This window comes from Stegostoma tigrinum, chromosome 33 (genome assembly GCF_030684315.1).
Source record: "Stegostoma tigrinum isolate sSteTig4 chromosome 33, sSteTig4.hap1, whole genome shotgun sequence".
Classification (NCBI taxonomy): Eukaryota; Metazoa; Chordata; class Chondrichthyes; order Orectolobiformes; family Stegostomatidae; genus Stegostoma; species Stegostoma tigrinum.
The window spans coordinates 3,282,621-3,310,565 of NC_081386.1; the positions used below are offsets into that span (position 1 = coordinate 3,282,621).

At 42.6% G+C, this 27,945-nt stretch overlaps 2 protein-coding genes across 10 annotated transcripts in view; one reads left to right on the forward strand and one right to left on the reverse strand.

Annotated features, from left to right (window-relative positions):
- Positions 1-16,223, reverse strand: part of mthfs (5,10-methenyltetrahydrofolate synthetase (5-formyltetrahydrofolate cyclo-ligase)) — an 88,457-nt gene extending 72,234 nt beyond the window's left edge. Inside the window, exon 1 of the mRNA XM_059639293.1 lies at positions 16,105-16,223. The gene's annotated coding sequence lies outside the window, so the exon portion shown is untranslated. The remainder of the gene's footprint in view (positions 1-16,104) is intronic.
- Positions 15,799-27,945, forward strand: part of zfand6 (zinc finger, AN1-type domain 6) — a 38,864-nt gene continuing 26,717 nt past the window's right edge. For 2 of the 9 annotated variants that reach the window (XM_059639284.1, XM_059639290.1), the window contains exons 1-3: positions 16,718-16,823; positions 24,258-24,420; positions 27,326-27,437. In XM_059639284.1, the coding sequence (XP_059495267.1) occupies positions 16,815-16,823; positions 24,258-24,420; positions 27,326-27,437 (284 nt within the window). In that variant the 5' untranslated portion in view covers positions 16,718-16,814. The other 7 variants (XM_059639289.1, XM_059639291.1, XM_059639285.1 and 4 more) reach the window with 6 other exon arrangements.

Genomic DNA, 27,945 nt, shown 5'->3' on the forward strand with positions numbered 1-27,945 from the left:
GTTAGCAATGCAGCCTCACAGCGCCAGGGACCCGGGTTCGATTCCAGCCTCGGGTGACTGTGTGGAGGTTGCCCATTCTCCCTGTGTCTGTGTGGGTTTCCTCCGGGTGCTCCGGTTTCCTCCCACAGTCCAAAGATATGCAGGCTGGGTGGATTGGCCATGCTAAATTGCACATAGTGTTCAGGAGTGTGTAGATTAGCTGGGTTATAGGGGGATGGATCTGGGTGGGACGCTCCAAGGGGCGGTGTGGGCTTGTTGGGCCGAAAGACCTGTTTCCACACTGTAGGGAATCTAACCTAATCTACTGTGGAGGCATTGAGAAAATGACCTTAGGCAAGAGAAATGGAACGAAAGAACCAGCATACCAGCTAGTTATGCAAATTCCAAGCCAGTTACTCCCTTGCGGGTGTACACATTTAGACTCTCGTGTTTGGTTTTGGATTCACTACTATTTGAAAAAAATAAAGCTCTTTCTGAATTACCAGAAACACAAAATGCAAATGGTCTGAACAAATAAAATTTCAAAGTATCAGGAAATAAAGTTGAGAATTTGCTGGTTCAATAATAGTAAGTTTAATGCCCATTGCATTACAGTTTAAAAGAAATGCCAATTTTAGCAACAAAGAAGCAGGGCACAAGTTATCTGTCAGCACAAATTTGCCTCATGGGGTGACAAGTGGGCGAAGAACAGTAAACTACAGTTGATGAAACACTATTCTCTTGGTTTAGTATCATCTGTGGTCTTCACCAGTTGTATTAGTTTCACGAACACAGATCGAAAACAGAAGTGGTTTTAACACCATTCTCTGGACATTCAAGCTAGAGTTTAATTCCCAAAACAAATTATTTCCTCTTGGGTTATTGCCTCATTCAAACATTAGTGTTTGTCACTGGTTTTAGTTTCAGTAACAACCTAGACTTCCTTTTTATTCATTCATGGAGATGGATGGGGGTGACTTTTCTCCCATTTGTTATGAATGTGATTGGATTTTTTAAGATATTTGGAGGGTTTGTGGGTGATTTCACCTAGCAGCCTTGTGTATTTTGAGCAATGTATTTTAAAACTCTGTCGAGTATTCTAAAAAGCTACAGCTGTCATAACAAAAGGACAGCGTGGTGGCACAGTTATTAGCACTGCTTTGTCACAGTGCCAAAAACCCCAGTTTGATTCCAGCTTTGGGTGACTGACTTTGTGGTGTTTGCATGTCCTCCCTATGTCAATGTCTGTCTTGTCTGGGTGCTCTGGTTTCCTTCTGCAGTCCAAACATATGCAGGCTAGCTGGGTTGGCCATGCTAAATTGCCCTTAGTGCCCAGGGATGTGCATGCTAGGTGGGTTGGCCATGCTAAATTGCCCTTACTGCCCAAGGATGTGCAGGCTAGGTGGGTTGGCCGTGCTAAATTGCCCATAGTGCCCAGGGATGTGCAGGCTAGGTGGGTTGGTCGTGCTAAATTGCCCATAGTGCCCAGGGATGTGCAGGCTATGTGAGTTGCCATGGGAAATGTAGGGTTACAGGAATAGGAATCTCTAGAGGATCAGTGCAGACCCAATAGGCTGAATGGTCTCTATCTGTACTGTACAGATTCTATGAAAATAGAACCATACATTGATGGTAGTGGCAGATCTTACTAGTCTCCTATTTCCACATCAAGGCAGAGTGTCAATTAATCAGTTGATGGAAGAGGATGCTGAGATCTGTTGTTCAAGTTTTCAAAAAAACATCTTAACAGCCTGCTGTCAATCAACTGAAATCACAACGCAAAATATAGCAATAGACGCTGACAGGACATTAGTGTATTATGACAATTTTGATTTTGAAAAGAACTGTAGTACATGACAATAAATACACAAAGCTAGTCAACGTAAGGGTCAACACAACCTTGCACCTGGCCGTCACAACCAAAGCCTTACTGGCCTTGCAACCCTGCCTGGCAGCCCCTCTTGCCTTGCTCCTCCAACCACAAGCTGTTCTCTCTCAGCTTTACTGCTAATTTATTCACAATGAACCTATCAATAGCAAACAAGGGAGAGAATTATGCTGTGACTGGAGGAGTGGTACCACACTATTTCCTTCCATGTTTTTTACAGTAGAAGCCTGAAGATTTGTTTACTCTGTGAGTGGATTTTCTGAAGTAATTTCAGCATTTCAGGGATGGATTCACCTGCTACATCCATATATTTTGAGTGTTGTCCTCAGCTATTTAGAAGTTATACTAATGTTTTAAAACCAAGAGGCTGAATATAATACATAATTGCCTTGGAGGCAACAGTTTAGGCATATTATTATGAGACTATTAATCCAGCAACCCAGATAATGCCTGAATTCCAAATAGCCAAAAGGTAGAATTTGAATTCTGCAGTGACTGGAACAAGGTCAGCCAGGTAGGTATCATAGATTGTGAGTTCCCTGATTAGGGCTGTTAATCTGGTACAATCAGCGAGTCATGGCTTCTGCTCACTCTAGCAACTGGCTGTGAGCTAGTTGGGTCAGTGTCATCTACTATGTATGTGTAAATAAAAGGTGACTTGGTAAGGGGATACCGGCCTTTGTGGAGCACCAACAGAAAAACATGTCTCTGAAGAGATTCACTCGCAATAGTCATCTTCGAGACAGGGGTAAGCATTTCTAGCATCGTGTTGCTATTCAGGAAGCTTGACTCATTTGATCCTGCCATCAAAGACTGGGCCCAGTATGTGGAAAGAATGCATTATTTCTTCCAGGCAAATGACATTGGGGCAGACAAAAAGCAACAAGTAATTCTCCTGACAACTCATGGACCCAGAACCCTTTCAGTTATTGGAAGCCTTACTTTCCCGGAAGCACGAAATACTAAGGCCTTTCAAGAATTGACAGATTTAACTGAGGAAATCACAACACCAAGCCTCCTTTAATTCTTACATGCTATTAGTTTAACTCAACAGTTCAAGAACCAGGGGAATCCGTACAAGAACTTTTGATGAGGTTAAGATGACTGGCAGAGGCATGTGATTTTAGTTTAACACTAAGCGAGATGCCAAGAGACTGTTTGGATGTGGGATTAATAACGTGACCATGCAAAAGCGCCTACTAGCTGAAGCCATCTGGATTTCAAACAGGCACTACAACTGGCTTTGTCATTAGAAAATGTGGCAAGTGGAGTTTATCAGTTACAGGATATGTTGATGAAAATGGACACCCTCATCAGGCCAATTTAGAACATATCCCAAAAGAGGGATCCTAGGTCAGCACCCTGCAAAACCCCAAAACAAAGCCAAGCTTCAGCCAAATGGTTAAAATTTTCTTGAGGATCTGAGCCACTGTAATGGAGAGCATTTTACAGGTCCATCCCAGGTTGCCATTTATCTGGATGACGTGCTAATGACTGGGAAGACCAATAGAGAGCACTTGGAGATCTTGGATATGGTTCTTAAATGATTCTCCAAGGCGGGTGTACTCCTTATAAAGGAAAAGTATGTATTCCAGGCACCCAAAGTGACCTACTTGAGCTACAGAGTCGACAAAAGCAGGTTACACCCATTGGAAGATAAAGTAAGGACAATCAAAGGTGCCCCAGCTCCCATACCTGTACCAGAATTTAGATCTTTCCTTGGGTTGGTAAATTATTACAGAAAATTCTTACGGAACCTGGTCTCCATTCTGACACTGTTACATTTGCTATTGAGAAAGGGTCAACCTTGGAAATGGACTCATAGCCAAGATGTAGCCTTTAGGTAAGAGAAGCAGCAGCTATCATTGCCTAAGGTGTGGACACATTACCATTCCAAGCAAGATGTGGTGCTGAAATGTGATAGCTTCCTATACAGTATCAGGGTAGTGATGGCTCACCGATGGCCCAAAGGAGAGGAACTCTCAATAGCATATACTTCCTTCATGTTTGCTAATACCAAATGTAAATACACCCAGTTAGACAAGGAAAGTTTGGTAGTCATCTTTGGTGTGAGAAAGTTCCACCAATACCTTTTATGGATGTAAATTTGTCATAGTAACAGACTACACATCCCTGCGAGGGTACTTAAGTAAGACAAGGCTGTGCCTCCAATAGCTTCAAGTCAAATTCAGTGGTGGGCTCTTGGTCTGAGTGTGTAGAATTACAAGTTGGAACATTGTCAAGAGGCCAAGTGACAAATGTGGATGCCTTGAGATATCTCCCATTGACAGATACACCACCAGTGGTGCCGGCACTGAAAGTGTCCATTCTGATGTGGTAGACACCCTTCCAGACGCTGATGATAATATCAGACTGTCGACACAAAACGATCCTGCCTTTTCAAAGCTAAAACAGCTGGTGTTGACGGGGGTAACAAAAGGGCAATCACTACCAGAATTGAAACCTTTCTGGACCAAGCGAGACCTGATCACCATAGAGGACGGCATATTCTTAGGGGAGCAAGAGTGATTGTCTCAAGCAAAGGTCAGTGCCAGATACTGGCTGAATTCCACCAGGCTCATCCAAGGGTTTCCAAAATGGCAAGAAGTTATGTCTGGTGGCCAGGATTGGATGCCAACATAACCGTGTTAGTGGGGCATTTCCCAGAGTGCCAACAAAGATAAAGATTACTGCCAGCAGCTGACCCACATTCATGGGAATGGCTGGGTACACTCTGGAACTTGATTGCATGTTGATTATGCTGGTCATTTCATGGGCTCCATGTTTTTAGCCATTGTGAACGTCCATTCAGAGTGGTTGCACATACACAGAGTTCATTCGTCAAACACAGGGATAACAATTGAAAAGCTGCGAGCATTTTTTGTGATATACAGATCCTAGAAGTGTTGGTCACAGATAATGGGCCATCACTTACCAACAGGAAATTTGAGTATTTCCTAAACTTGAATGGGATTCAGCATGTAAGGACAGCTCTATACTATTCAACACCCAATGGTAGAAAGAGTAGTCTGAATTTGGATGGCAGGTTTAAAGAAACAGCCTTCAGCATCACTCAATGCCAAACTGTCCTGGGTTCCTGTTTGATTATAGGACCATTCCTCATGAAACTACAGGGATAGCTCCAGCAGGGTTGCTAATGTGGAGAAGACTCAGCACCGGGTTAAATCTGATCTTCCCAGGCCTTCTAGGAGGGTGAAACAGCATCAGGAACGCTAATGCTGACATAAGCATTAAACGACTAAACAACTGACGCAGTTTACTTCAGGTGAATAAGTTTGATGTCAAAACCATGGGAATGGCCCAGCATGGGTAACAAGCATGATTGATGCAGGGTCAGGTTCTATGATGTACAAAGTTTGGGTAGGAGAGATGGTCCTGAACAAACAAGTGGACTATATCAAAGCTAGAGTCTTGCAAATCGTGTAGGAGCAAAACATACCCAGAACAGCCAGCTCATTGTTGTTTTCCCCCTCTCTTTAGCATTACAGCAAACTCTGAAGACAAGATGGACACGGCAGATGTCACAGCCTCAACACCATCACCACCTAAAAAAGAAGAGTTACGGCCGAGATGCTCTGGGGGCAAGAGGCAGGCTACGGTCCAGTATATGCTGCCAGTATCCAAGAAAGAGTCCGAGGAGCTAGACCTGGTGCAAAATCACCTCAGAGAAGCTACAGGAAAAAGAAACAGTCTGTGTCCCAGGACTTGAACAGGGAGGGATGTAGTGGTCCAATCAGGGAATCCTGGCTGATAGATATAAACAGGATTGTCAGGAGCTCTGCTCAATCTCGAAGCTGGCTGTGAGCTAGCTGGGTCAGTGTCATGTACTATGCACGTGTAAATGAAGGGTGACTTGGTGACGGGATACCAGTCTTTGTGGAGTTATTTCAAATTCAATCAAAAATTCTGGAATTAGGAATGTAATGATAATGATGTAACCATTGTTGCTTGTTGGAAAACTCATCTGGTTTATTAATGTGCTCCAGGCAGGGAAACTGTTATCCTTGTCTGGTCTGATGTATACATGACCCAGCAATGTATTAGTTGATTCTTAATCACCTGCTGAGCAATTAGGCATGAGCAATAAATGCTGACCTAGTCAATGACACCCAGATCCCACAAATCACAATCACCCCAACAAACTTCACATTCAACGTATCATTCTCTGCCACATTTGCCCCTACAATCCAACTCCCACAACCAAAGATATATTTCCCTGCCCACTCCTATCTGCCTTTCGTAGGGACAACACTCTCTGTAACTCCCTTGTCTGCTCCACACTCCCCATTAACCCCACTCCCCCGGCACTTTCCCCTGCAACCAAAGGAAGTGCTACACCTGCCCCGACATCTCACCCCTCACCTCCATCCAAACACAAAATAAACCTTCCACATCAGACATGGATTCACCTGGACATCCGTTAACGCGGTCTTATGTCAAGGTAAGCATTGATTATTGGGTTCCAGTGGTGGGGGGAGGTGTGGAATTAGCGTCAATGTCCGGAGGGTGGTGACATTTCCACCAGAGCAAGGTCCAGTAGCAAGCAGCAAGCAGTTGGGTTTCAGGGAGGCCAGGAAGGGATGTCAAGTCTGGTAGCAAGAAACAGGTGTTGGGTTGGATTGCAGGAAGGCAGTTGCTTGGTCCGGCGGCAGCGCCAGTCAGGTCTGAAGTGCGTAGGAGAATGCTAGGAGCAGGAGTTGTTGGGTCCAGTGGGTAGCGAGAAGTTAGATCATGCAGTGAGGAGGAGACTGTCCACTCCCAGGGGAGTAGGATGGTATGGGGTCAGGATGTGGGAGTATAAGGGATCTGGGGAAGAGTACTTTGGGGGTGTGTGAACTATGTTGTGGGATCAGTTGAATAGTTATGCAGGGGTTAGGCTAGGTATTTAATTGACTGACTTTTCCTGAGTAACTACTTACTTAACTGCAGTAGAAACTTCCAAATTCTCCAGTTTAATTTAATTTTTCAAGAGGTTTCCAGGCACAAGCAGAATTTTAAGTTTCCCAGTCAATGCAATCAGGATGATGCTGAGCTCAGGATTCTACAGGGTTGCCAAAGTGCAACTCCCCTCTACAGTTCAGAAACAATTATCTGCTATTGCAAAATCCAGGCCATTGTCTTTAAAGTTTTAGCAAAGATCTGTAGCTCGGATTAAGTATCAGTCTGTTGACTTGCTCGCTGAGCTGGCTTGCTTTTGTTAAGACATTTTGTCACCATGCTAGGTAACATCATCAGTGAGCCCTCCGATGCAGCACAGTTGTTCTACTCTGCTTAGAATTTATACTGTCTGGTCCGTTATGGTGAGTACTGTGATTTCTGGTTTTAATCTGTATGGGTTTGTAAATGGGGTCCAATTCTATACGTTTGTCTATTATATGACAGGTGGAGAACCATGCCTCTAGGAATTACCGTGCATGTCTATGTTTGGCTTGGACTACTATGGTTACCTTGTTCCAGTTAAACTGATTAAACGTCATTGTCTGAGTGTACAGATATTAAGGAAAGTTCGTTGTGCTGTTTTGCTGCTAGCTGATGTTCCTTCCTGTCTGTCTAATGTAAAGTTTGTGGCAGTCGTTGCATGGTATATTGTAAACCACATTCGTTCTGCATGTTGTGGGAATGGGGTCTTTAATCCTTGTGACTGTTTGTCGTAGAGTGGCTGTAGGCTTATGTGCTACCATGATTACTTGTGGTCTTAGGAGTCTTGTTGTCAGTTTTGATGTTCTTGACGTAGGGCGGTGCGGCTAGTGTGTTACGGCACACTGTGTCCTCCTGTTGTTGTCTGTTTAGTGGGCATCTGCAGATGAATTTGCGGGCATATCCATTCATAGCGAAGATTTTGTATAGGTGCTCTTCCTCTTCCATGCATAGTTCTGGAGTGTTGCAGTGTGTCATGGCCCATTTAACTAACGTCCTAATGCAACTTTGTTTGTAGGTGTTGGGGTAGTTGCTGTGGAAGTTGAGAATTTTATCAGTGTGGATTGCTTTTCTGTATACCAAGGTTTGGAACTCCCCGTTGGTCGTACGTCCAACTCTAACATTCAAAAACGGAAGTTGATTGTTGTTTTCTTCTTCCTTGTGAATTTAATCCCTGTGAATACACTGTTGATGAGGTCATGGGTCTCTTTTAATTTGTTGTGTTTAATAATGACAAATGTGTCATCGCATACACATATTAGGTTGAATGCAAGAGAGTGTGGTGTGTTCGTCATTGCATGATTGCGTCTGCAATGAGTCCTGAGATGGGTGACCCCATTGGCGTACCGTTGATCTGTCTGTACAATTGACCATTAAAGACAAAGTATGTGGTGAGGCACAGGTCTAGTATTTTAAGTATGTTGTCATTGATAACGGGGCTGCTGGTCTGCATTGCTGCTTCCCCTAGTAATGTGGCCACTGTTTCTTTGGCCAGTGGGATTTCAATTAATGTGAATAAAGCTGTGACGTCTATGGATACCGTAATCTCGCCATCGCTGACTTTTTGTTCTTGAGGGTATTGAGGAATTCTTAGATTGAGCGGATGGAATGAGGTGATCCATCAACTTGGTATTTCAATCTCTGTTGTAGGTCCTTGGCCACTTTGTGTTAAGGTATAACACAGCATGGAGCTGGAGGAACACAGCAGGCCAGCAGCATCAGAGGAGCAGGAAAGTTGATGTTTTGGGTTGGGACCCTTCTTCATTTTTTTTCTGAAGGGTCCTGACCCAAAATGCCAACTTTCCTGCTCCTCTGATGCTGCCTGGCCTGCTGTGCTCTTCCAGCTCCACACTGTTGTTATCTCTGACATCGGCAGTTCTTACTATCTCGGTGTCTGGGTGATCCTATTACCTAGCTGCGGTGTTGGGTCTATCACCACCTGTTGGGAAGTGGTTGTATCTGCGAGTAATGCTTGTGCTTACTGAACTTCTTCAGGGGGTCTAGCCCGAAACGTCAGCTTTCTTGCTCCTCTGATGATGCTTTGCCTGCTGTGTTCATCCAGCTCTACACCTTGTTATCTCTTACTTAACATAGTCTAGTTTGCTCGTAATGATGGTCATGTGCCCTTTGTCTGCTGGTAAAGTTATAATGTTCCTGCCTTTCTTGAGTTTATCTAGTGGTTTTCTCTCTGATATGTTCAGGTTGTCTCCTTTGTTCCTTCTGTGTAATGTGGGCATGTTGTGTTTCATTTATGGGTCTGTTGTCTGTTGTCTTTTAATGAAGCCTCCAGGGCGGCCATGAAGTCTGTTCTGTTTGTATCTTTGTAGCTGTAGTTCAGTCTGCGTAATAAGACAGCTTTCTCAAGATTCTGAGAGTCGTCTACAGGATAGGTTTCTTATCCATGTGTCCAGTTTGTTGTTGCCACTGTCTTTCTGGTGGAACAATATTATAAATTTCTCCTGTAGCCTGTGTCTCTTCTTAGTTTTGATCTTGTGTTGATTGATGGTAATGGCCTGTTCTAGGGCTGTAGTCCACTGCTGGTCCATAGTGTTTAGATACTATGATTTTTGGCACAAAATTTCGCATTCGTACTTTGGAGTCAGTTACGCGCGTCATTAATTATTACCCGTAGCATTCTGCGTCTGTTCTGTTCAGCTATTTTATATGCCTGTGGGTTGTTGCGTGAAGGTTTGTACTTCACGCTGTGGGGTAATACCTGCGTCCTGAGGCATTCATGGAGAAAGTGGAGTTGTTGTCGTAGAGCTCAGTCGGTTGGCAAAGGCTTCGCATTGCTGGGCAATTTGTAGTGTGTTACACCTGTAGGTGTTTAAAGTTTTGGCAAAGATTTGTAGCATAGATTGTCTGTGAGGTTGTTGACACAAACATTACATCAGACAGACAAGAAGGAAACTAGCCATCAGAGTACACGAACATCTGCTACCAGCAAAATGGCATGACAAACTCTTCTCAATATCAGTAGACTCAGACAATCAGTTAAAGCCAGCAGGGTAAAGTAACCATAGTAGCCCAAGCCAAACATAAATGGGAATTCCTATAGGCATGGTTCTCCACCTGTAATGCAATCAACAAACATATAAAATTGAACTCCATTTACAAACCTATACAGATCAAAGCCAGAAATGATGCTACTCATCATAACGGACCAGACAGTATAAATTCCAAGAGGAGTAGAAAACATTGCTTCATCGAGGCCTCACGTATGATGTCACCTAACATGGTGTGGAAATGCCTGAATGAAAACAAGCCAGCTCGGCGAGCAAGTCAACAACCTCCCCAGGCCATTTTTTTAATCTTAATTTTTATTGGCAATCTTTAGGTTTCTCATCGCACCCCTGACTACCTTCTATATATTAAATGATGAAGAAATGTCTTGCTGTTGTTTAGCATCTGTGGCTTCATTTATTTCCACTTCCTTTTAATGACATTTCTGAAATTTCTCGTCTCTACCAAAAGTCCATTTCCCACCCCCTCCTTTCTGTGGGTGTTTTGGTACCTTCCTCATTTCAGTTCTAATTCTTTCAACAAACCACGAGTGTGATGCTATTTGATTGTACAGTTTATCTTTAGCTACAGAATGAGAATTGTCCATTTCAGTAATTTCTGTGTATCTTCTCGATTCTCAATGACACGCCAGGTCACGAGTTTGTACGCGTTACATTTTGCTAAATTTGACTTTATGTCACTTCCTCATTTATATTTAGGGGAGGAAATCTCCCATTGATAGCACTTTCTTGCTTTCACAAACCCTCCTTATGACTTCAGAAAATATTCTGTCCTTCCTCGAATTGGAAGCTGATGAGTCAATAACAAACTAAATATTATTTTAGTCTTGTTGCAGTAACAATCTCCAGTCAGACTACTGTACTCAGTTTAGCTCAGATGGCCGGACAGTTGGTTTACGAAGCAGTGTGATGCCAACAGCAAGGGTTGATGTGAGAAATGTGAGGTGATGAAAGGACAAGTACAGCTGAGCTGGAAATTATACAGTGAATGGCAGAACCCTTACAAGTATTGATACACAGAAGAAAATGGATGTGCAGGTCCATAGATCACTAAAGGTGGCAGCACAGGAAGATAAGGTAGTAAAAAAAAGGCCTATGGCATGCTTCCCTTCATTGAAAGGGTACTGACTACATGGTTAGACAAGTTATGCTGCAGCTTTATAGAACTTTAGTTAGGCCACACTTGGAATACTGCATACAGTTCTGGTCAACATACTACCAGAAGGATGCGGATGCTTCGGAGAGGGTACAGAAAAGGTTTACAAGGAGGTTGCCTGGAATGGGGGATTTTAGCTATGAAGAAAGGCTGGATAGACTGGACTTGATTTCACTGGGATGCAGGACGTTGAGGGGCGACCTGATAGATGTTTATAAAATTGTGAATGACATGGATAGAGTTGAAAGTGAGGATTTTGAGGGTTTTTCCCGGGGTGGGGGATCAATTACTAGGGGACATAGGTTTAAGGGGTGTGTGTAAGTGGGGAGGGAGTGGATTTCAAAAGAGATGTGCAAGGCAAATTTTTCACACAATGTGTGGTGAGTGCCTAAAAACGCTGCCAGAGGAGGTGGTGGAAGCAGACACAATAGCAGGACTCAAGAAGCACCTGGACAAACACATGAAGTGTGTGTGAATAGAAGGATACAGATGCTGCAAGTGAAGGCAGTGTCAGCACAAGCATGGAGAGCTGAAGGGCCCGTTTCTGTGGTGTATTGTTACTTGTTCAATTCCTGCACCAGCTCAGGTTACAATGAAGGAATTTCCTTCTCAACCTCTCCCCTCGCTTGAAGTGTGGCGGCCCTCAGATTAAATCACTGCCATCAGACATAATGGGAACTGCAGATGCTGGAGAATCTGTGATAATGAAGTGTGGAGCTGGATGAACACAGCAGGCTAAGCAGCATCTTAAGATGCTGCTTGGCCTACTGTGTTCATCCAGCTCCACGCTTTGTTAAATCACTGCCAGTTGTCTCTATCAAATGAGAGAGCAGCCCCACGGTGTGTTAAGACTATGGCAACTTGATTCAACTGTTTCGTAAAGATTACCACTTAAGTACTTCCCATGATCAACACAGGCAAATACAGGGTCACAGTTCAGGTTTTGTGGACTGTTGATGCACAGAAAAGGTGCTAAAGCACAGTTGCCTTCAAATGTAAGATAACGAAGTGTGGAGCTGGATGAACACAGCAGGCCAAGGAGCATCTCAGGAGCACAAAAGCTGACGTTTCGGGCCTAGACCCTTCATCAGAGAGTGTGATGTTTCCAAGTGTTGTCTGTACATTGTTTATTAAATTCAGTATAAGAGAAAGCCATTCATCACCACAGGTCTAAATTACTCAAAAATATCAAACCATCAAAACTTGTGATTGTGGTCTTAACTCCACTTTTCTGGCTTCTTCCCCATAATCACCAACACTTGTCAATCAAAAATCTGTCTAACTAATATTCGATGACCCAGGCATCTCTCCTTTCTGAGAAAGAAAATTCCAATTGCCGAAATCCTGTCAGAGAAAAAACTGACATCTTGAATGGCAGACTCTTTATTTTAAACTGTGCCCCTAGTTCAAGATTTTGTTGTTCCCTGCAGGCTCTAAATAAGCTCTTCAATGGCCTGTCTTATATCAAAATAATGCAATACTGTACGCTTTGTAATTCTGTCCATTTCCCATGAACTCTGTGAATCAGTGGTTTTGTGAATGTGATTTTTTTTCTTTCTTCAGTGGGTAAAAATGTGAGTATCATGATCTAATGGTTAAGCAAACATTTAACAGAAGAAACATGACCAGAAAGATAATGTGATTATCAAGATTGTCACTGATATCTGGCATTAAAAATTTGCTTTCCAAACCCTAATATCGTTGAATACGTTACTTCTTGAAGTGTAGTCACTGATGTAACGTGGAAACAGGCAACCAATACACAGCCCTTCATCTTGTGTACCTTACTGTTCTATTTGAGTTGCTTTTCCCAGCCAGCTTTAAATTTGAGAGTCAGGTTCCTCTGTATTGCTGCCTTGGCGTTTGTCAAAACCTCAGGATTGAGCCATCATTCACTATCATTCTAATGTATGGCAGGCTGTGGGCTACCAGAGTTCCCAACAAGTTATTTTTGGCAAATCCTACTAAATACAATCATGTCTGGTTCCCAGTAGTCTTTAGTCACTTGCCTGCAAATAGATCTAATGCCACTCTGCTAGCTGTTGAGTCTGCTCTAAGTGGAAGAATAGCCTGCCCTAACGCAACCGAAAATCACATCTTTCAGATCACTGGTGTTGACCGCGCCCCCAACTTAGTGACTGCAGATATGCTTCCGTATATCATCCTGTCTAATGAGAACATGTTCAGCTTTTTCACTTCATTACATCATAGTTGTTAATCTCCCCTATCAGCTCAATACTAGCAAAGCAATCTGAAGTATCTCGTTGGTGCATCAGCTTCAAAACAACAGCTAGCATCTTCTCTAAAATGTCACAGGGCGCACCACGTAATCACCTTGCAATGGTGCCAGACCTGGTGCTCTGGATGAATGTTTGCTGCTGCAAGGGCCACACTGATTTTGGTGGACCAGGCTGAGAGGATCTTGCCATCATTCCACTATATTGGATCCCATCATTGGGCTCTTTCCTCTCTTCATTCCAGTTGATGCCACCTTCCCTAATGCAATGAAACAAAGTATAGCCCAGGCCTCTCAGATTAATTTCCTATAGGGTCCATGGTCAATCTCTTCATGTACCCAACTCTGAGTTATCCTGTAAGTTACCTTATCCTTCAGTTGCCTCTCGGCCTTATCAGCCCTCTCCAGGTTTTGGCACTTTGTTCAAATCAAGGCTGGAACTCACTCTTACTCTCAAGAGCCAGACATTGTAAATACTGCACCCACTGTTTAACTTCTCCTCCTGTGCTTTCCTCTCCTGCCTTTCACTAGTTAATTCTGCCACCAGCGGATTCACCAGGATAGCTGGTGTACACAAATGTCCTGTCTTCCAACTCTGTCATTTCTTTCTGAACCCACTTTAAGTTTCCCTGTCAGAATGCCTCTGAGTACAGAAATGTTCTGCTCATCCACTGCCTTGTCCTCTGGATAGCTAATGCATATTAGGAGATGCATTTACCATACAGAAACCCTTAACTTGCTTCCCGTACACATGACCTTACACTGAGATTTGACCGGGTCAGGATTTTGTTGTCAACTTTAAAGTCCTACTATGATCACCAGATTCTGTAAACAGTTCATGTTCCACTCTAATGATGGTTTGTAGACTTAGATTTTTTATAACGAACAAAATCATAGACACAGGGCTTGGATCAACTATGAAATTCTTGTTTATACGAATAACCCCTAAAATGCCCTTACAGACAGCCTCTACGCTAGTCTAAATGACATACCTAGATGGCTTCTTCAGATTTAAATCCCTCCATGATTTAACCTCTGCATTCACCCAAAACACACAAAGCCACCACAACTTATTAGAAAACAAAATGGAAAAAGCTGGAGAAACCTCAACAGGTTTGGCAGCATTTGTGGAGAGAAAGTGGAGTCAATGTTCCATGTCCAGTGACCCTTCTTAAGAACCGACTGTAGCTGGAATAAAGTTGGCATATGTGGTACAGAAGAGGTGGGGGAAGGGTGAAGGAATAAATGATAGGTGGAGATGCTGTCCAGAGAGTGAGGGGGAAGGGGAGAGAAAACAGCAGTTGAGCAGACAAAGGAATGAATAATGGTAGGCCTGGGAGAAAGAAAAGCTGGTAATGCAGACTGTGGGCGGAAATGTTGTGGTGAAAACAGCCCATGTGATGACAAGGCCTGATGTGTGGGAAGAAATTGCAGTGTGGGGCTGGGGGAACTAAGGCCTGAGGCGGTGGACGGAAGGCCACCAGAAGCGGAGAGGTCGTAGACAGCGTGGGAGACAGTAGCTTGATGGGCCACGTTGGGGTCATGGAACATGGTATTGGAGAGTTGACATTCAGCCTTTGCGACAGAGGTCTGTCCTCATGACTAATACCACCCCGCCTTTGTCAGCAGGTTTGATAGTTAGCAACAAAAAGGTCCAGGGTGGGGAAGAGGCTGGCAGGGGGTGTCGAGGAGGAGGAGGAGGAAGGCTGGAGGCAGGAGCAGGTGTCCTGGGTGGGTGGTTGGAAGTCTTTAATCGAAGAAGGAGGCACAGAGGCAGAAGCAGTGGAAGAAGAGTTCCATGTCATGGCAGACATAAAACTCGTTCAGGTGGGGGTGGAATAACACAAACATGAGCCCTTTACTGAGGACAGAATGTTTGGCCTCAGAAGTTTCGAGGTCAGGGAAAATTAAAGCCCTTTCCATTTCCATCCATTCCTCCAAACTATAACATATATCTGAAAAGTGCATGTTGCTGTAGCAGCAGGGACTCTGAGTGAACAGTAATTACCACATATTTTGTGTGGCCATGTGTAACAGATAATAGGCATCTAATGCATATCAAGATAGAACCATACTTTTGACAAATATTTTGTACGATTATCTTTGCCGATAGCTTGCAGACGGTCAGAAGTCACATGGCACTAAGTTATAGTCCAACAGGTTTATTTGAAATCACAAGCTTTTGGAGTACTGTTCCTTCGTTTGGTGAAGTTATGGTAAAAGGGCAGGAGAATAGCACCAAATCAAGATCCTCTTCGACAATGGCCAGAACAGCTTTACTTGCAATATAACAATTCTGTAAGGCAACTTAATTTAATACCAGAGAAAACTTGAAGATAGCCAATCCTTTCATGACATCCCAGACGGTTTAGCCACGCCATAAGAGTGACAGCTGTGAGGCTCTAATAACACTACCAACAGTCGAAACTCACACACAAAAAGCGACATACAGTATTTCCTACAGCTGGCTTGCAGCAGCAGTCCTGCAAGTGACCTTACTCTCCCAGGGGCTTTGATTGACAGGAGCAAAGTTTCCCGTGCTGGTGATGACGCGGCGGCCCCACCCGGCAGCCAATGGGCGGCGCCGCGCCGTGTGTGACGTCAGGGGCAGGCTGAGCCGGCCGCTTTGTCCGTGTAAACAGGCCCAGGGAGGCCAGGCCAAGCCCAGCCGAGCTGGCGGACACAGGCCGCTCGCTCTTTGCCCTTTTTTTCCCGTTATTTTAATTTTGGAGGTAGGTCACCGCTGCCGCGAGATTTAAGAGGAATTCTACCTAATCAGTATTCCCCCCACTTGCGTTGAGATGTACTAGCCACCGCGGGCTTGCGGCCTCGTCAGGCAATTCCCCTCACCCCGCCCACAGCTAAAGGGATTGATGTACCCTACCTGTACATGCTTTATTTTATAACTATTATTCTTGCTCCCCTTCACTCAGGCCTCGCACGCCCTCCACTTGAACCCCGTACCGACAGAGGAAGCGCCAAGAGGGGACGCGGCTAGCTAAAGGGGCGGGGCCCGTGTCGATCTGATTGACGTCGCCGTAAGCCAATGGGAAGTGGGCGTGTCCGGTTTGGCGGCCGTGATTGACAACTTCGCGGGGAGGCCGTGTCCAATCAGGTTGGGCATGGTGGGCGGGGCTTCCGGCTGTCTGTTTGAGCGGTGGGGCGGAGTTCGATGATGGTGGGATCAGGTCTCTCTGGCCTGGGCAGTGTTTGCTGCCAGGGCACGGGAGAGGCTGGAGCGGAAAAAGGCCATGGGGGGGGGAGGAAAGGCCCGGTTTGATGTCGAAGGATATTCTGTTCATTCACCGAACTTCCAAAACATGAGTCGGGAGGGGGCCGGGTTTATCGGTGACTTCTGGGCGAGACAGTTGCCATGGTGAGAAGGCGCGGGTGGGTGGGGCTAAATTGCCCTCTTCCCCCGGAACCTGCTACTGGGCGGTGGTATCATGTACAGCACCAATCGTCCAACTCCTGAGCCTTGTCATTAGTATATTGTAAGTAAAGAGATTCAAATTTGTTTTTTTTTAAAAAAGCGTAAAGCCCGTGTAGTGAGTTTATTAGAAAAATCTCAAGGAGCCTGACTACATCGAAACGATGACATTTGTAAGAAAAAGATTTACTTTCTACATTTGTTACTGTACAATTTGTCAACAACGTTTAAGGATCTAATTCCTATACTCAGCTGCTGTAGCCTTTTTCTTTTAAAATAGCCAATAACTCTGACTAATTTAAATCCTATATTAGTTTTGCATTTCTCTTCCTCTTTAAATTATATTTTCTTCATTAATTTGTCTCCAAATCATGAAAGTTAGTTCCCATTTTCCCAGACTAAAAGGCTGGATGTGTGTGACAATCTGGTATAGAGCAATAAAGGCCCATTAAGACTGAAACCAGAGATTGCGAGGGCATCAGAAGCTGACATGACAACGGCCTACCAAGCTTAGTCAACCCTGCAATATCCTCCTTGCAAATTTGCTAGAACTGGGAGGGCTGTCCCTCAAACTGCTCGAACCACATCATTGTCATTTCTACAGATTGTCAGTAAGATAGCATTCAATTTGTAAGAGCAACCCATTCCTGATTACATTCCTATCCATCAGAAATGTTGTGTAATCCAGACCAAGGCTCTGAGAATTCACAGCATTGATATATTACTGCAATAGCTTAAATTTGGGCAAGGAAACCTAAAAGAGAATGTCTGCTGACATCATGTAAACGCAAAACGCAGAGGCACAGTAACCCTGCCAGTGGTAACCAGTGATATCTGTAAATTGATGCTTCACCTCAATGCTGTGCCTGTGGCCTTTGGAGGGGTTGGACAGCTTGCAGGTGGAAGGGCCAATGTGTAGGTGCTGTGGGACAGGCAATTGGTATTGAGGACTCAGAGTGGACCACGGTGCCACAGAGCGAATAATACTTTTGCACTTCTGAAAAAGGTACTATGCTGGAAGTGGATGTTTTATTTAGTGTGACAACTGATGAGTTGGGAAGGGAGAAAGATGACATAAGGTTTGAGGGTTTCATCCTGGAGGAATGTCCTTGGTTGGGTGGAAAAAGATGATGTCAGAAACACTGATGGAGTCAGACAAATATGACAGAAAATCTGGAAGAATGGACCATTGGATAAGTTGTGGATTTGCATCAGAAGCGAGAAGATTGCGGGAGGAAAAATGTTTGAGAAAGCAAGAAATACATACTATGGGGCAAGAACAAATTGGAATAGTTGGCTTATTCCAGAAGCAACGTGTGATCCTACAAGTAATGGTTCATCAAAGCTCTGTTGAATCCGAACACAGTGGCTAGTTAAGCAACTGTTGAGAGAAGGATGCTGTATGAGCAGCCTAGATGGAAGAGCCTGATGTGTGAATGCAAAATACCAAGAGAACTGTTTGCAACTAACTTCAACCAGAAGTACCAAGAAATTTATCCATCTACTCATCCTGAGATCCTCAATATCACAAATGCTAGCCTTCAGCCAATTGAATACAATGTAAGTCATACCAAATAATAGCTGAGCGCACTAGATCCACTAGAGCTGTGGGACCTGGCAACAATCCAGGTGTAGCATTGTGTTAGGAAATTCACATTGCTCGTTTTATCAGTTCCCAGAACTAGAGAGTGATGGTCTAGTTATTCGTTCTTGGGACATAAATATGTACCTGATAATTCTGTAATGGGAGATTTCCGGTGTTGTGTTTTTGTTTTTGAAAAAGTTAAATTTTCTTGTAGTAAAAGGGTTAAGCACTTACATTGTGCCTTTCCTTTAGGAATGTTATTAACATTAAAAATTAACACAAAAATACATGGAGCTGCAAAAGAGTTTGGGTAGGTGAATCGTAAAGAAATTTGGGGAGTAATTCCAGAGTATGGGGGCTGTGGAGCTGAGAGCACAGTCATCAATGCTGGTACAGTTCAAATCAGGGATATGCAAACGCCACATTGTGAGCATTGATCCAAAGCATTATATTTCATGCTTTTTGTATCGTTGCTGCTTGACCTACTGAGTATACTCAACATCAACAGTATTTTACTTCAGTCATTTGGGAAAATATAGTTATCCAGCTATCCATTTTGAAATGCATGGGTTGCCCCCAGTAGTAGCAATGCAGTGAGCCTCTCTTTGCTCTTAAAGGAAGCCCTGATAATGAATCCAGGCAAGGTTACAGATCGGTTATGTTAAATAGCCACACTTGGAACTCTTGTTAATTCAGGAGATTGCATAATATATATGACATAGAAACATGCTGGCCTAATCAACAAGCCCATGCTGGTATTATACTCCAAGTAAGCTTCCTCCCTTTCCTCATCTATATCTCTCATTGTACTCCTCTAATCCCTTCTCCCTCAGTTGCTTTTCTAAATTCACCTGAGATGCTTCCAAACTATTCAATTCAGCCACTCCCCTGGCAATGAATCTCACAATGAAAAAAGTTTCTTTTGAATTCTCTTATGTGTTGGTGAAGAATTTCATTTTGGTAGCCCCAAGTTGCAGCATGCAGTTCTCTCTTTCCTCTTACAATGTCCCTGTATCCACTCTATCAAAACATTTCAGAGTTTAAAGTTAGTAGATCATTTTCAGCCCTTTTTATGTCCTTCAAAATAACAAACTGGTTGTCGAATCTTCTCCTGATTTATGTATCAATGCATTTGTGGTATCATTTTTAATCTTTTTTGCATCTTCTCTGGTGTCTGTATGCCCTTTTCATAATACGTCAAGTAGAATGATAACGCAGTACCATTATAAATTTGATCTAACCAAGGCTCAGTACAGGTTGAGCGTAACTTCTTTCTTTGCAATGTTATTTCTCTAGAAATAAAACTGACTCTTCTTTAAACATCACCTAACTCCAGTTGCAGCTTTGTGATTGCTCAATTTGTGCTTGCAGAGAAGTTCTTGTGCATCTAAGATAATAAAATGTGAGGCTGGATGAACACAGCAGGCCAAGCAGCATCTCAGGAGCACAAAAGCTGACATTTCGGGCCTAGACCCTTCATCAGAGAGGGGGATGGGGAGAGGGAACTGGAATAAATAGGGAGAGAGGGGGAGGTGGACCGAAGATGGAGAGTAAAGAAGATAGGTGGAGAGAGTGTAGGTGGGGAGGTAGGGAGGGGACAGGTCAGTCCAGGGAAGACGGACAGGTCAAGGAGGTGGGATGAGGTTAGTAGGTAGCTGGGGGTGCGGCTTGGGGTAGGAGGAAGGGATGGGTGAGAGGAAGAACAGGTTAGGGAGGCAGAGACAGGTTGGACTGGTTTTGGGATGCAGTGGGTGGGGGGGGAAGAGCTGGGCTGGTTGTGTGGTGCAGTGGGGCGAGGGGACGAACTGGGCTGGTTTAGGGATGCAGTCGGGGAAAGGGAGATTTTGAAACTCGTGAAGTCCACATTGATACCATATGGCTGTAGCGTTCCCAGGCGGAATATGAGATGCTGTTCCTGCAACCTTCGGGTGGCATCATTGTGGCATTGCAGGAGGCCCATGACGGACATGTCATCTAGAGAATGGGAGGGGGAGTGGAAATGGTTTGCGACTGGGAGGTGCAGTTGTTTGTTGCGAACTGAGCGGAGGTGTTCTGCAAAGCGGTCCCCAAGCCTCTGCTTGGTTTCCCCAATGTAGAGGAAGCCGCACCGGGTACAGTGGATGCAGTATACCACATTGGCAGATGTGCAGGTGAACCTCTGCTTAATGTGGAATGTCATCTTGGGGCCTGGGATGGGGGTGAGGGAGGAGGTGTGGGGACAGGTGTAGCATTTCCTGCGGTTGCAGGGGAAGGTGCCGGGTGTGGTGGAGTTGGAGGGCAGTGTGGAGCGAACAAGGGAGTCACGGAGAGAGTGGTCTCTCCGGAAAGCTGACAGGGGAGGGGATGGAAAAATGTCTTGGGTGGTGGGGTCAGATTGTAAATGGCGGAAGTGTCGGAGGATAATGCGTTGTATCCGGAGGTTGGTAGGGTGGTGTGTGAGAACGAGGGGGATCCTCTTTGGGCGGTTGGGGCGGGGTGTGAGGGATGTGTTGCAGGAAATACGGGAGACGCGGTCAAGGGCGTTCTCGATCACTGTGGGGGGAAAGTTGTGGTCCTGAAAGAACTTGGACATCTGGGATGTGCGGGAGTGGAATGTCTTATCGTGGGAGCAGATGCGGCGGAGGCGGAGGAATTGGGAATAGGGGATGGAATTTTTGCAGGAGGGTGGGTGGGAGGAGGTGTATTCTAGGTAGCTGTGGGAGTCGGTGGGCTTGAAATGGACATCAGTTACAAGCTGGTTGCCTGAGATGGAGACTGAGAGGTCCAGGAAGGTGAGGGATGTGCTGGAGATTGCCCAGGTGAACTGAAGGTTGGGGTGGAAGGTGTTGGTGAAGTGGATGAACTCTTCTTGTGCATCTATTCTGTTTTACTTCATATTTCTCCCATTTTCTGTCTTCAGTACTTTAAGATCAAAATAATTTGTAGTTCTGTGTGAATATTTGGATGAAGTGAAACGATTTGTAGGAAATTACCTGAAGTAGCTTAGTTAATTAACTATGGATCTGGTGTTTTCCCCACATTGGATAAGGTGTTGTAGTGGGTGTGGCTTGCTGATATGACATCACATTGACTGACAGCTGATCTTGTGCTGACGAAACAATAAGTATTACGGTAAACCTGGGGGTGGGGGAAACCTGTATGCAGTCAGGGATACAAATTATGCAAAAATCAAGAAATTGAGGTATATGCTGACTTTTAAACTCATTTTAATAAGCAAGTTGGTTGGTAGAAAAGTTTGTATGAGGGTGAATTTCTAGCCTAAAATCCTGCTACAGACTTCTAGAATTAATCTAGCATACCTGAAATCTTCAGTGAAAAGAGTAACTTATTTTCTTCTTTCCTTGAACATATTTAACATTGAACTATTTGTGCAGTGATTTAGTAGGTGATGTCTGCTTAAACTGAGTTCAGATCTCCAGAATTGGTAAAATTGTCAGTTTCTTTTGATTTTCAGTAATGATGACATGCTGTTTGTCAAGAATTGGTTATTCTTTACTTTGATTACTCCAATGGACTTAATTCTTGTTAAGATTCTTTCTTTTTCAGCTTGCATTTTCACCCCTACTGGGAGAGAAATGTGTTCAGTTCACATGCTTTGGTTCCCTGTACATATTTGTAACAAACTCTAGTTGAGCTAATCTGAGGGCTGTTGTCAGGCAGTCTTTCCTTAACTCAATGACTCTTGGTGCCACTGTATCTCAAAGAAACAACCTCACTGTTCCAAAAATCAGTATTATCTTTCACTAGGTCAAATCTGCACTACCTGATTATCATCCCCCCCCCCCCCCCCCCCCCCCCCCCCCGCCGCCAAGTTGCAAAACTCTCTTCGTATTTCAAGTACATAATGATCTACAACTTCCAGTTTATAGTCTAAAATGGAAAAAAAGTAGTCCCTTGCACGAGCATAGAAGATTACAAAATTGTCAAACTACAAATTTCAACTTTCTAAAATTTAAAATTGTTCCACAATATAATGGTTCTGAAAAGGTTAATGTTGGAGACTGAACAAGGACTTGGGTCTTTAAGACTTGGATGAAGAAAAGGCAGTAGAGCTTAGAATCTGTTGGAGTAAAACTATATTTTGGATCCTTTCGTATGTCTAACTTACTGATGTTCCTTTTGTACATGTTTTCTATGAGGCAGTAAACCACATGAGTGGGTTTTGTAGTGCAATGGTAATGCCCCTCTCTCTTAACCAGAAGAAGTTGGTTCAAGTCACAGCTACCCCAGAGATGTCAGGTGTCCAAACAGGTTGATTTTAAAATAACATGAAACAGTTTCACAATATTAAAGGATGTTATCTTTTAATGAAAACAAGCTGTTTTACAGTTAATTCATTTTTCTCTGCCACTGTAAGCCAAGTAGGCCCTTTAAACCACTGAAGGAAATGGGATGGTGGCAGGAAAATACCCTAGCTATAATCTGGTAATTGGCATCACAAAATATACAAGAAAAACACAAATAAAATAAAGCGAACCAATTGACATCCCTACACTATCTTCGCATTGAAGCTGTGAGAAGATGGCCCATTTGAGGTGCTGATCCACATATGCTCACTGTGGTGTTTGTCACTGTATAACTGGTGTAATCAATTGAATGCTTTCCTTTACTCCTTTAGTGAAAGTTTCTAATTTTTTTTTCTAGAGATTGAATTCTCCCTCTTATTCTGTACTATCCCTTTTACAAATGTGTAGATTAATGTGTAAATTAGTAAATATACAAATTCCCTGACATGGTAATGGGAAGTTTTTTTTTTGGAAATATCTGTCCTCTCCCTGTTTCTCTTCGTTCCATTTCTCCCACTTCCAGAGCAAGACTTAAATGTAGAGATAGTGGCCTGAGATTCTGAAATTGGCTACAGAGCAGCAAATGCTTTGCGATATTCTTTTATGAAGCACACCTTTCTTGCCAATTACAGATTCGATTTTAAAAGATTGGCGGAGAGCCGTCACAAATCATGTTTTGAACATTTGTTTCAGAGATAGGAACTGCAGATGTTGGAGAATCTGAGATAACAGGGTGTAGAGCTGCATGAACACAGCAGGCCAAGCAGCATCAGAGGAGCAAGAAGGCTGATGTTTCGGGCTTAGACCCTTCAGAAAAACCCCAGAAGAAGGGCCTAGACCCGAAATGTCAGCCTTCCTCCTCCTCCGAAGCTGCTTGGCCTGCTGTGTTCACGCAGCTCTACACCTTCTTATCTAAGACTTAAACGTACCTGTTTTGTAATGTTAAGTACCTTGGTTACCTTAGTCACGTTTTTTAAAAATCCTTTACTGGTGTTGTACTCTCCCAGTTATTTTACAATAATGCTGATTTTTTTTTTGAAAGGAAAAAAGTTATGAATTTTAAGGCAACAACCCAGTGTGATCCTATTTGTTCAGATCAGTAATACTCTGGACCACAATTGATGAAAGCTTGCTTCCTTCTAAGATGAATCAAGTTTAGTAGATATCACAGACCTAGCCACAGGTGTGGAAATAAGCATTCTGGCTGCTGCAGCCTCATCTTAGAAAATATTTTTTCCATGGGCACACTATATAGCTAAACGTATTACACCTGTGTATATTAACAAACATCTACATGCAACTTCCGTGGAAGTAAAGCTCATGATAGAAGCAATAGCACAGTGCTGCAACCATTGCTCATTTATTTTACCAAAATATGTATGTATACCATCATGCAGTGATTTTTTTCAGTGTAAAAATCTATGTTCAGGTTTATTACTCTTGCCTAATTTGAAATGCTATTAGGCGTATCTGCCAACGAGCAAATCACCAGTGTCGTCTTATGCTTAATACTCAGAGTTAAGACCTCGACAAACAAGGAAGATTTTAATTGTATTGTGGCAACACATTGTTCTGCAAACACTAATTTGAAAGCCTTTTTTTTCCCTAATATTCTTCCCAAACTGTATTTTACATAGATGTCAGTACAACCTACAACACTATTGCATTTCTGGCTTTGCAACTGTCATATCTTGTGACTGTGTGACTCTTTTAAATTTCTAACTTTCTCTTGCAAGGTCTGTTGGAGGAACATGGCTCAAGAAACCAATCAGACTCAAGTGCCTATGCTGTGTACCACTGGCTGTGGATTTTATGGGAACCCACGAACGAATGGCATGTGTTCAGTTTGCTATAAGGATTTTCTTCAAAGGCAAAACAATAATGGCAGAATAAGTCCTGGTAAATATCTAACTAAATAAACATGCAACCTATAATTGAAGTTGATCTTTCTTTGTTAACCTGCCATAAATTTGTTTGCCTGTGAAATGTGGCTTACGCTAGAATTACTTTCTGTTTAAAGCCACTCTGGGAGTGAAAGAGATTTTTGTTTGGATTTGAAAACTAATGCCACTTCGTAGAATTCAGTTTCCTCCTGAAGTGCTGGTTAGTGATTTTCAGTATTTTAAGATTTGTGATATCGCCTGGTACTAAGCAGTCATGCAAGTCTTGAGTCTCAAGGTAATACATGGTTTTATTTGATTATTGTCTGCATCCCCCTTTTAGGGTGTGTTCTGATTGGTCTTTACTTAATTAATTGTGCAAATAATCTATCTTGTATGCTTTCAAATTTAATTTTTAATTGCATTTAAAAATACTGGAATCCATCAGAACATGGTGCTGCTAATCTGTGAAAACAATTTTGCTGTATTATTTCATATTTTTTGCACTGTTGTAACTATGTAGTCTTTCAAACAAAGTATAACGTTCCCAGCAGGGAACAAAAGCCTTCAACCTATTTATCTGTGAAACTAGAATAATTTTAACTGTTTAATCTTTCATCAGCTGATAGCTTATAAATGAATTCCAGCTATTCAGTTAAAATGATATTTGCTGTATAAGATCACGAGATAGGTTGAACCTATGGAATTACTCGGGCAATTGCATTCAGGCAAGTGTTGGGAAGTGGGGAGTTTTGTGGAATGAGGGGTATCTGTTCCTTAAAACTCTTGTCTCTTTCAATGTCTGTTTTAAACTGCTTCTTTAAAAAGGTGCATATCCTTAAGTATTCTACATATCAAACAATTCATGTTTGTTTTTGCATGATTTCTTAAAGTCCTAATGATTTGTCTTATGAATGTGATAAAATGTTTGCTTTCTTTACTGTATTTTAAGACTTCCCGTATGTTCATGTTGCACCATCCTTGCAAGGTACCAAATCATGGTGCATCATCTTTTCATCCATGAAGGACATGACTGTTACCAGGCTTTTCTCAACTGTCATGATTCTGGGCTCCTGCTTGTGCCTAATATCAGTAAGACCCCCACTGTTAAAGAGCAATTATGACGACATTTGTATGCTGGGTATGTCATGGCTCCTTCTATGTGCTAGTGGTTTGGTGGGAATTGCCCTGATGGGCTTAGATTTGACTGGAAAAGAGAAGCTAATGTTGGTTGGATCGTTGAATTGTTTTTTTTATTTCCGATTTTGTTCCCTGCCTAAAGTGTTTTGGAATTGAATCCATTGACTCAGTGTTGATTACTTTGTCTCCTCTAATTTGAGCCATATTTAAATTATTAATGTCACTAGTAAATTGTAAAGCCATACTTTGAGATTGTGATCTATGTTCAATCCCAAAATGTGGGATGGAGTTCATCACAACTTGCAGTGTGTCTTCGGTACGTTGTAGGAAAACAGTTTGTGATACAGGAAATCAATCCAATAGAAATAGCGACGACACCATATTACCTGCTACTTTTGTATTTGGTGAGCAGCTTTCCTAGTCACCATGTATGTCCCTGCAATATCCTCACATATTTTATTTGTGCCCACTAACTGCTTCAAATGTTAAACTATTTTTGTATTTTAAATAGCTTGCTGTATAATTTTACTTCAGATATTTTATAGAAACAAACCTTTTGGTCCTGTGCTGTCTATGCTGATCAGGTTTCCCAAACTAAACTAGTTTGCCTACATTTGGTCTGTATCCCCCTCTATCATTTCCTATTCAAAATGCATCTACCACTTCCTCTGGCAGCCCATTCCACATATGAACCAAATTGTCCTGCTATTTTTTTTTTGGCCCCTCCATCAGTGTTAACTTTCTGATGTTTGTTGAAATAAAGATTAAAAAGATTTTCTATTTAGTATTAATAATGTTTTTTTTAAAAACTAAATTGCGTCCTCAGAATACTGCCCAGTTTGAGATTCGATTGCTATTTATTTTGCCTTATTCTGTGAGGGTGAGTGGCCTCTTGGGGCTTCAGCAGGATCATCCAATGGCTGAAGATTGGGCGGTGCATTAAAGATATCAATTTTTGTATCCTTTCCTCCTACCTTCCTCACATTTCCTGTGGGAGAAAATCACAAGGTGTTTCCTGTGAACTAAATAAAGTTTTTAGCAAGATGGCGATTGTGCACCCACCATTTTGTATCCACTCGTATCAAATGCTCGTGGCTACACCAACTAATTTTAAATTACATTTTTGGAAAGTTGGTATTCCACAATTAATCTGACACAAGTTACCCTATTTTAACTGAGCTAGCAGTAGGTGCATACAATATATATGATACACTTGCTTAGTAGTAAGAATAAGAGTACACTTTTAAAAAGTTTGAATTTAGAACTTTTTTTGCAAATTCATGATGTCCCAGGTGTTTCATGACCAATGAAGCACTTCTGTTACAATGTTTAAAAGAGAAACTCTAATTTGCACTCAAGAATGTCCTTTAAAAATCTAACAATGACCAGGCAATTAGTCTTTGTGATCTGGTTTCATGGATAAATGTTGACTGGGTGCTGGGAAGACTTCTGAGTATTCTTTTGAGTAGACCTGTGAGATCTTTGCATACACTTGTGAAGAAAACTGGAATCATGAGTTAGGGTTACATTGAAAGATAGGAAGTGCTGTGCTGTCTGAAGTGTCAGTCTGTATTATATGCTCAAACCTCAAGTAAATGTGTAGCCTTCTGTATCAGAAGTCAGTATGCATAACTGAACCACACTGATACCAACCATGTAACCTTCCAATTGCCCTTCACAATTTGTGTGAAGACTAGAAACTCCCATAGCAATGCTAAATAAATAGCCTTCATAAAATGCATATTTTATTGTACATTGTACAATTCATTTTTTTCCTCATGCAGTGTCTCCCAATTTGAACAATTTAACTGAAGTGTATCCTGTTCACTGTACAGAAGAGAATCTCCCAGAAATACCATCATCATTCTCTTCTTCCTCCACTTCAGGCCAATCAAGGTATGTAAACAATTTCTGGAAAATTGAAAAATTTAAAGCTCTGCTTCAGGCACCATAAGAAATGTCAGAACTCAGCTGTTTTTGCATAAGTCAAAAACTAATTGAGTATACTTATTAGTGACCAATAATATACTTTCATAACTAGCAGGTCTACCTACTAACAACTTTAAAATGTTAATTTATTCTTAAAAACTAGCAAAGGCTTGGTTACTTGAGTCAAAGACAACTGTGTGCAATTACTGGTTTCTATTGGTCCTATTCAGTTCTTTTCTAGTTGAATTGAGCACATATTGTAGTTGACTTTGTATTCGGCTACAGGCAACAAGTGGTGACAGAAGGATTGATGTAGCTTTGCAAGTAATAATTAATGTAACAATATAATCTGTTCAGCGGCATTGTCTCTGGAATTATTTTTTGGTATAACTGAAAATATCTTGCCTCTGAATTGAATGCTTTTGAAATGTTCCACTAACACAGTGCACAAATCACATTTCAGTAATATGATTTC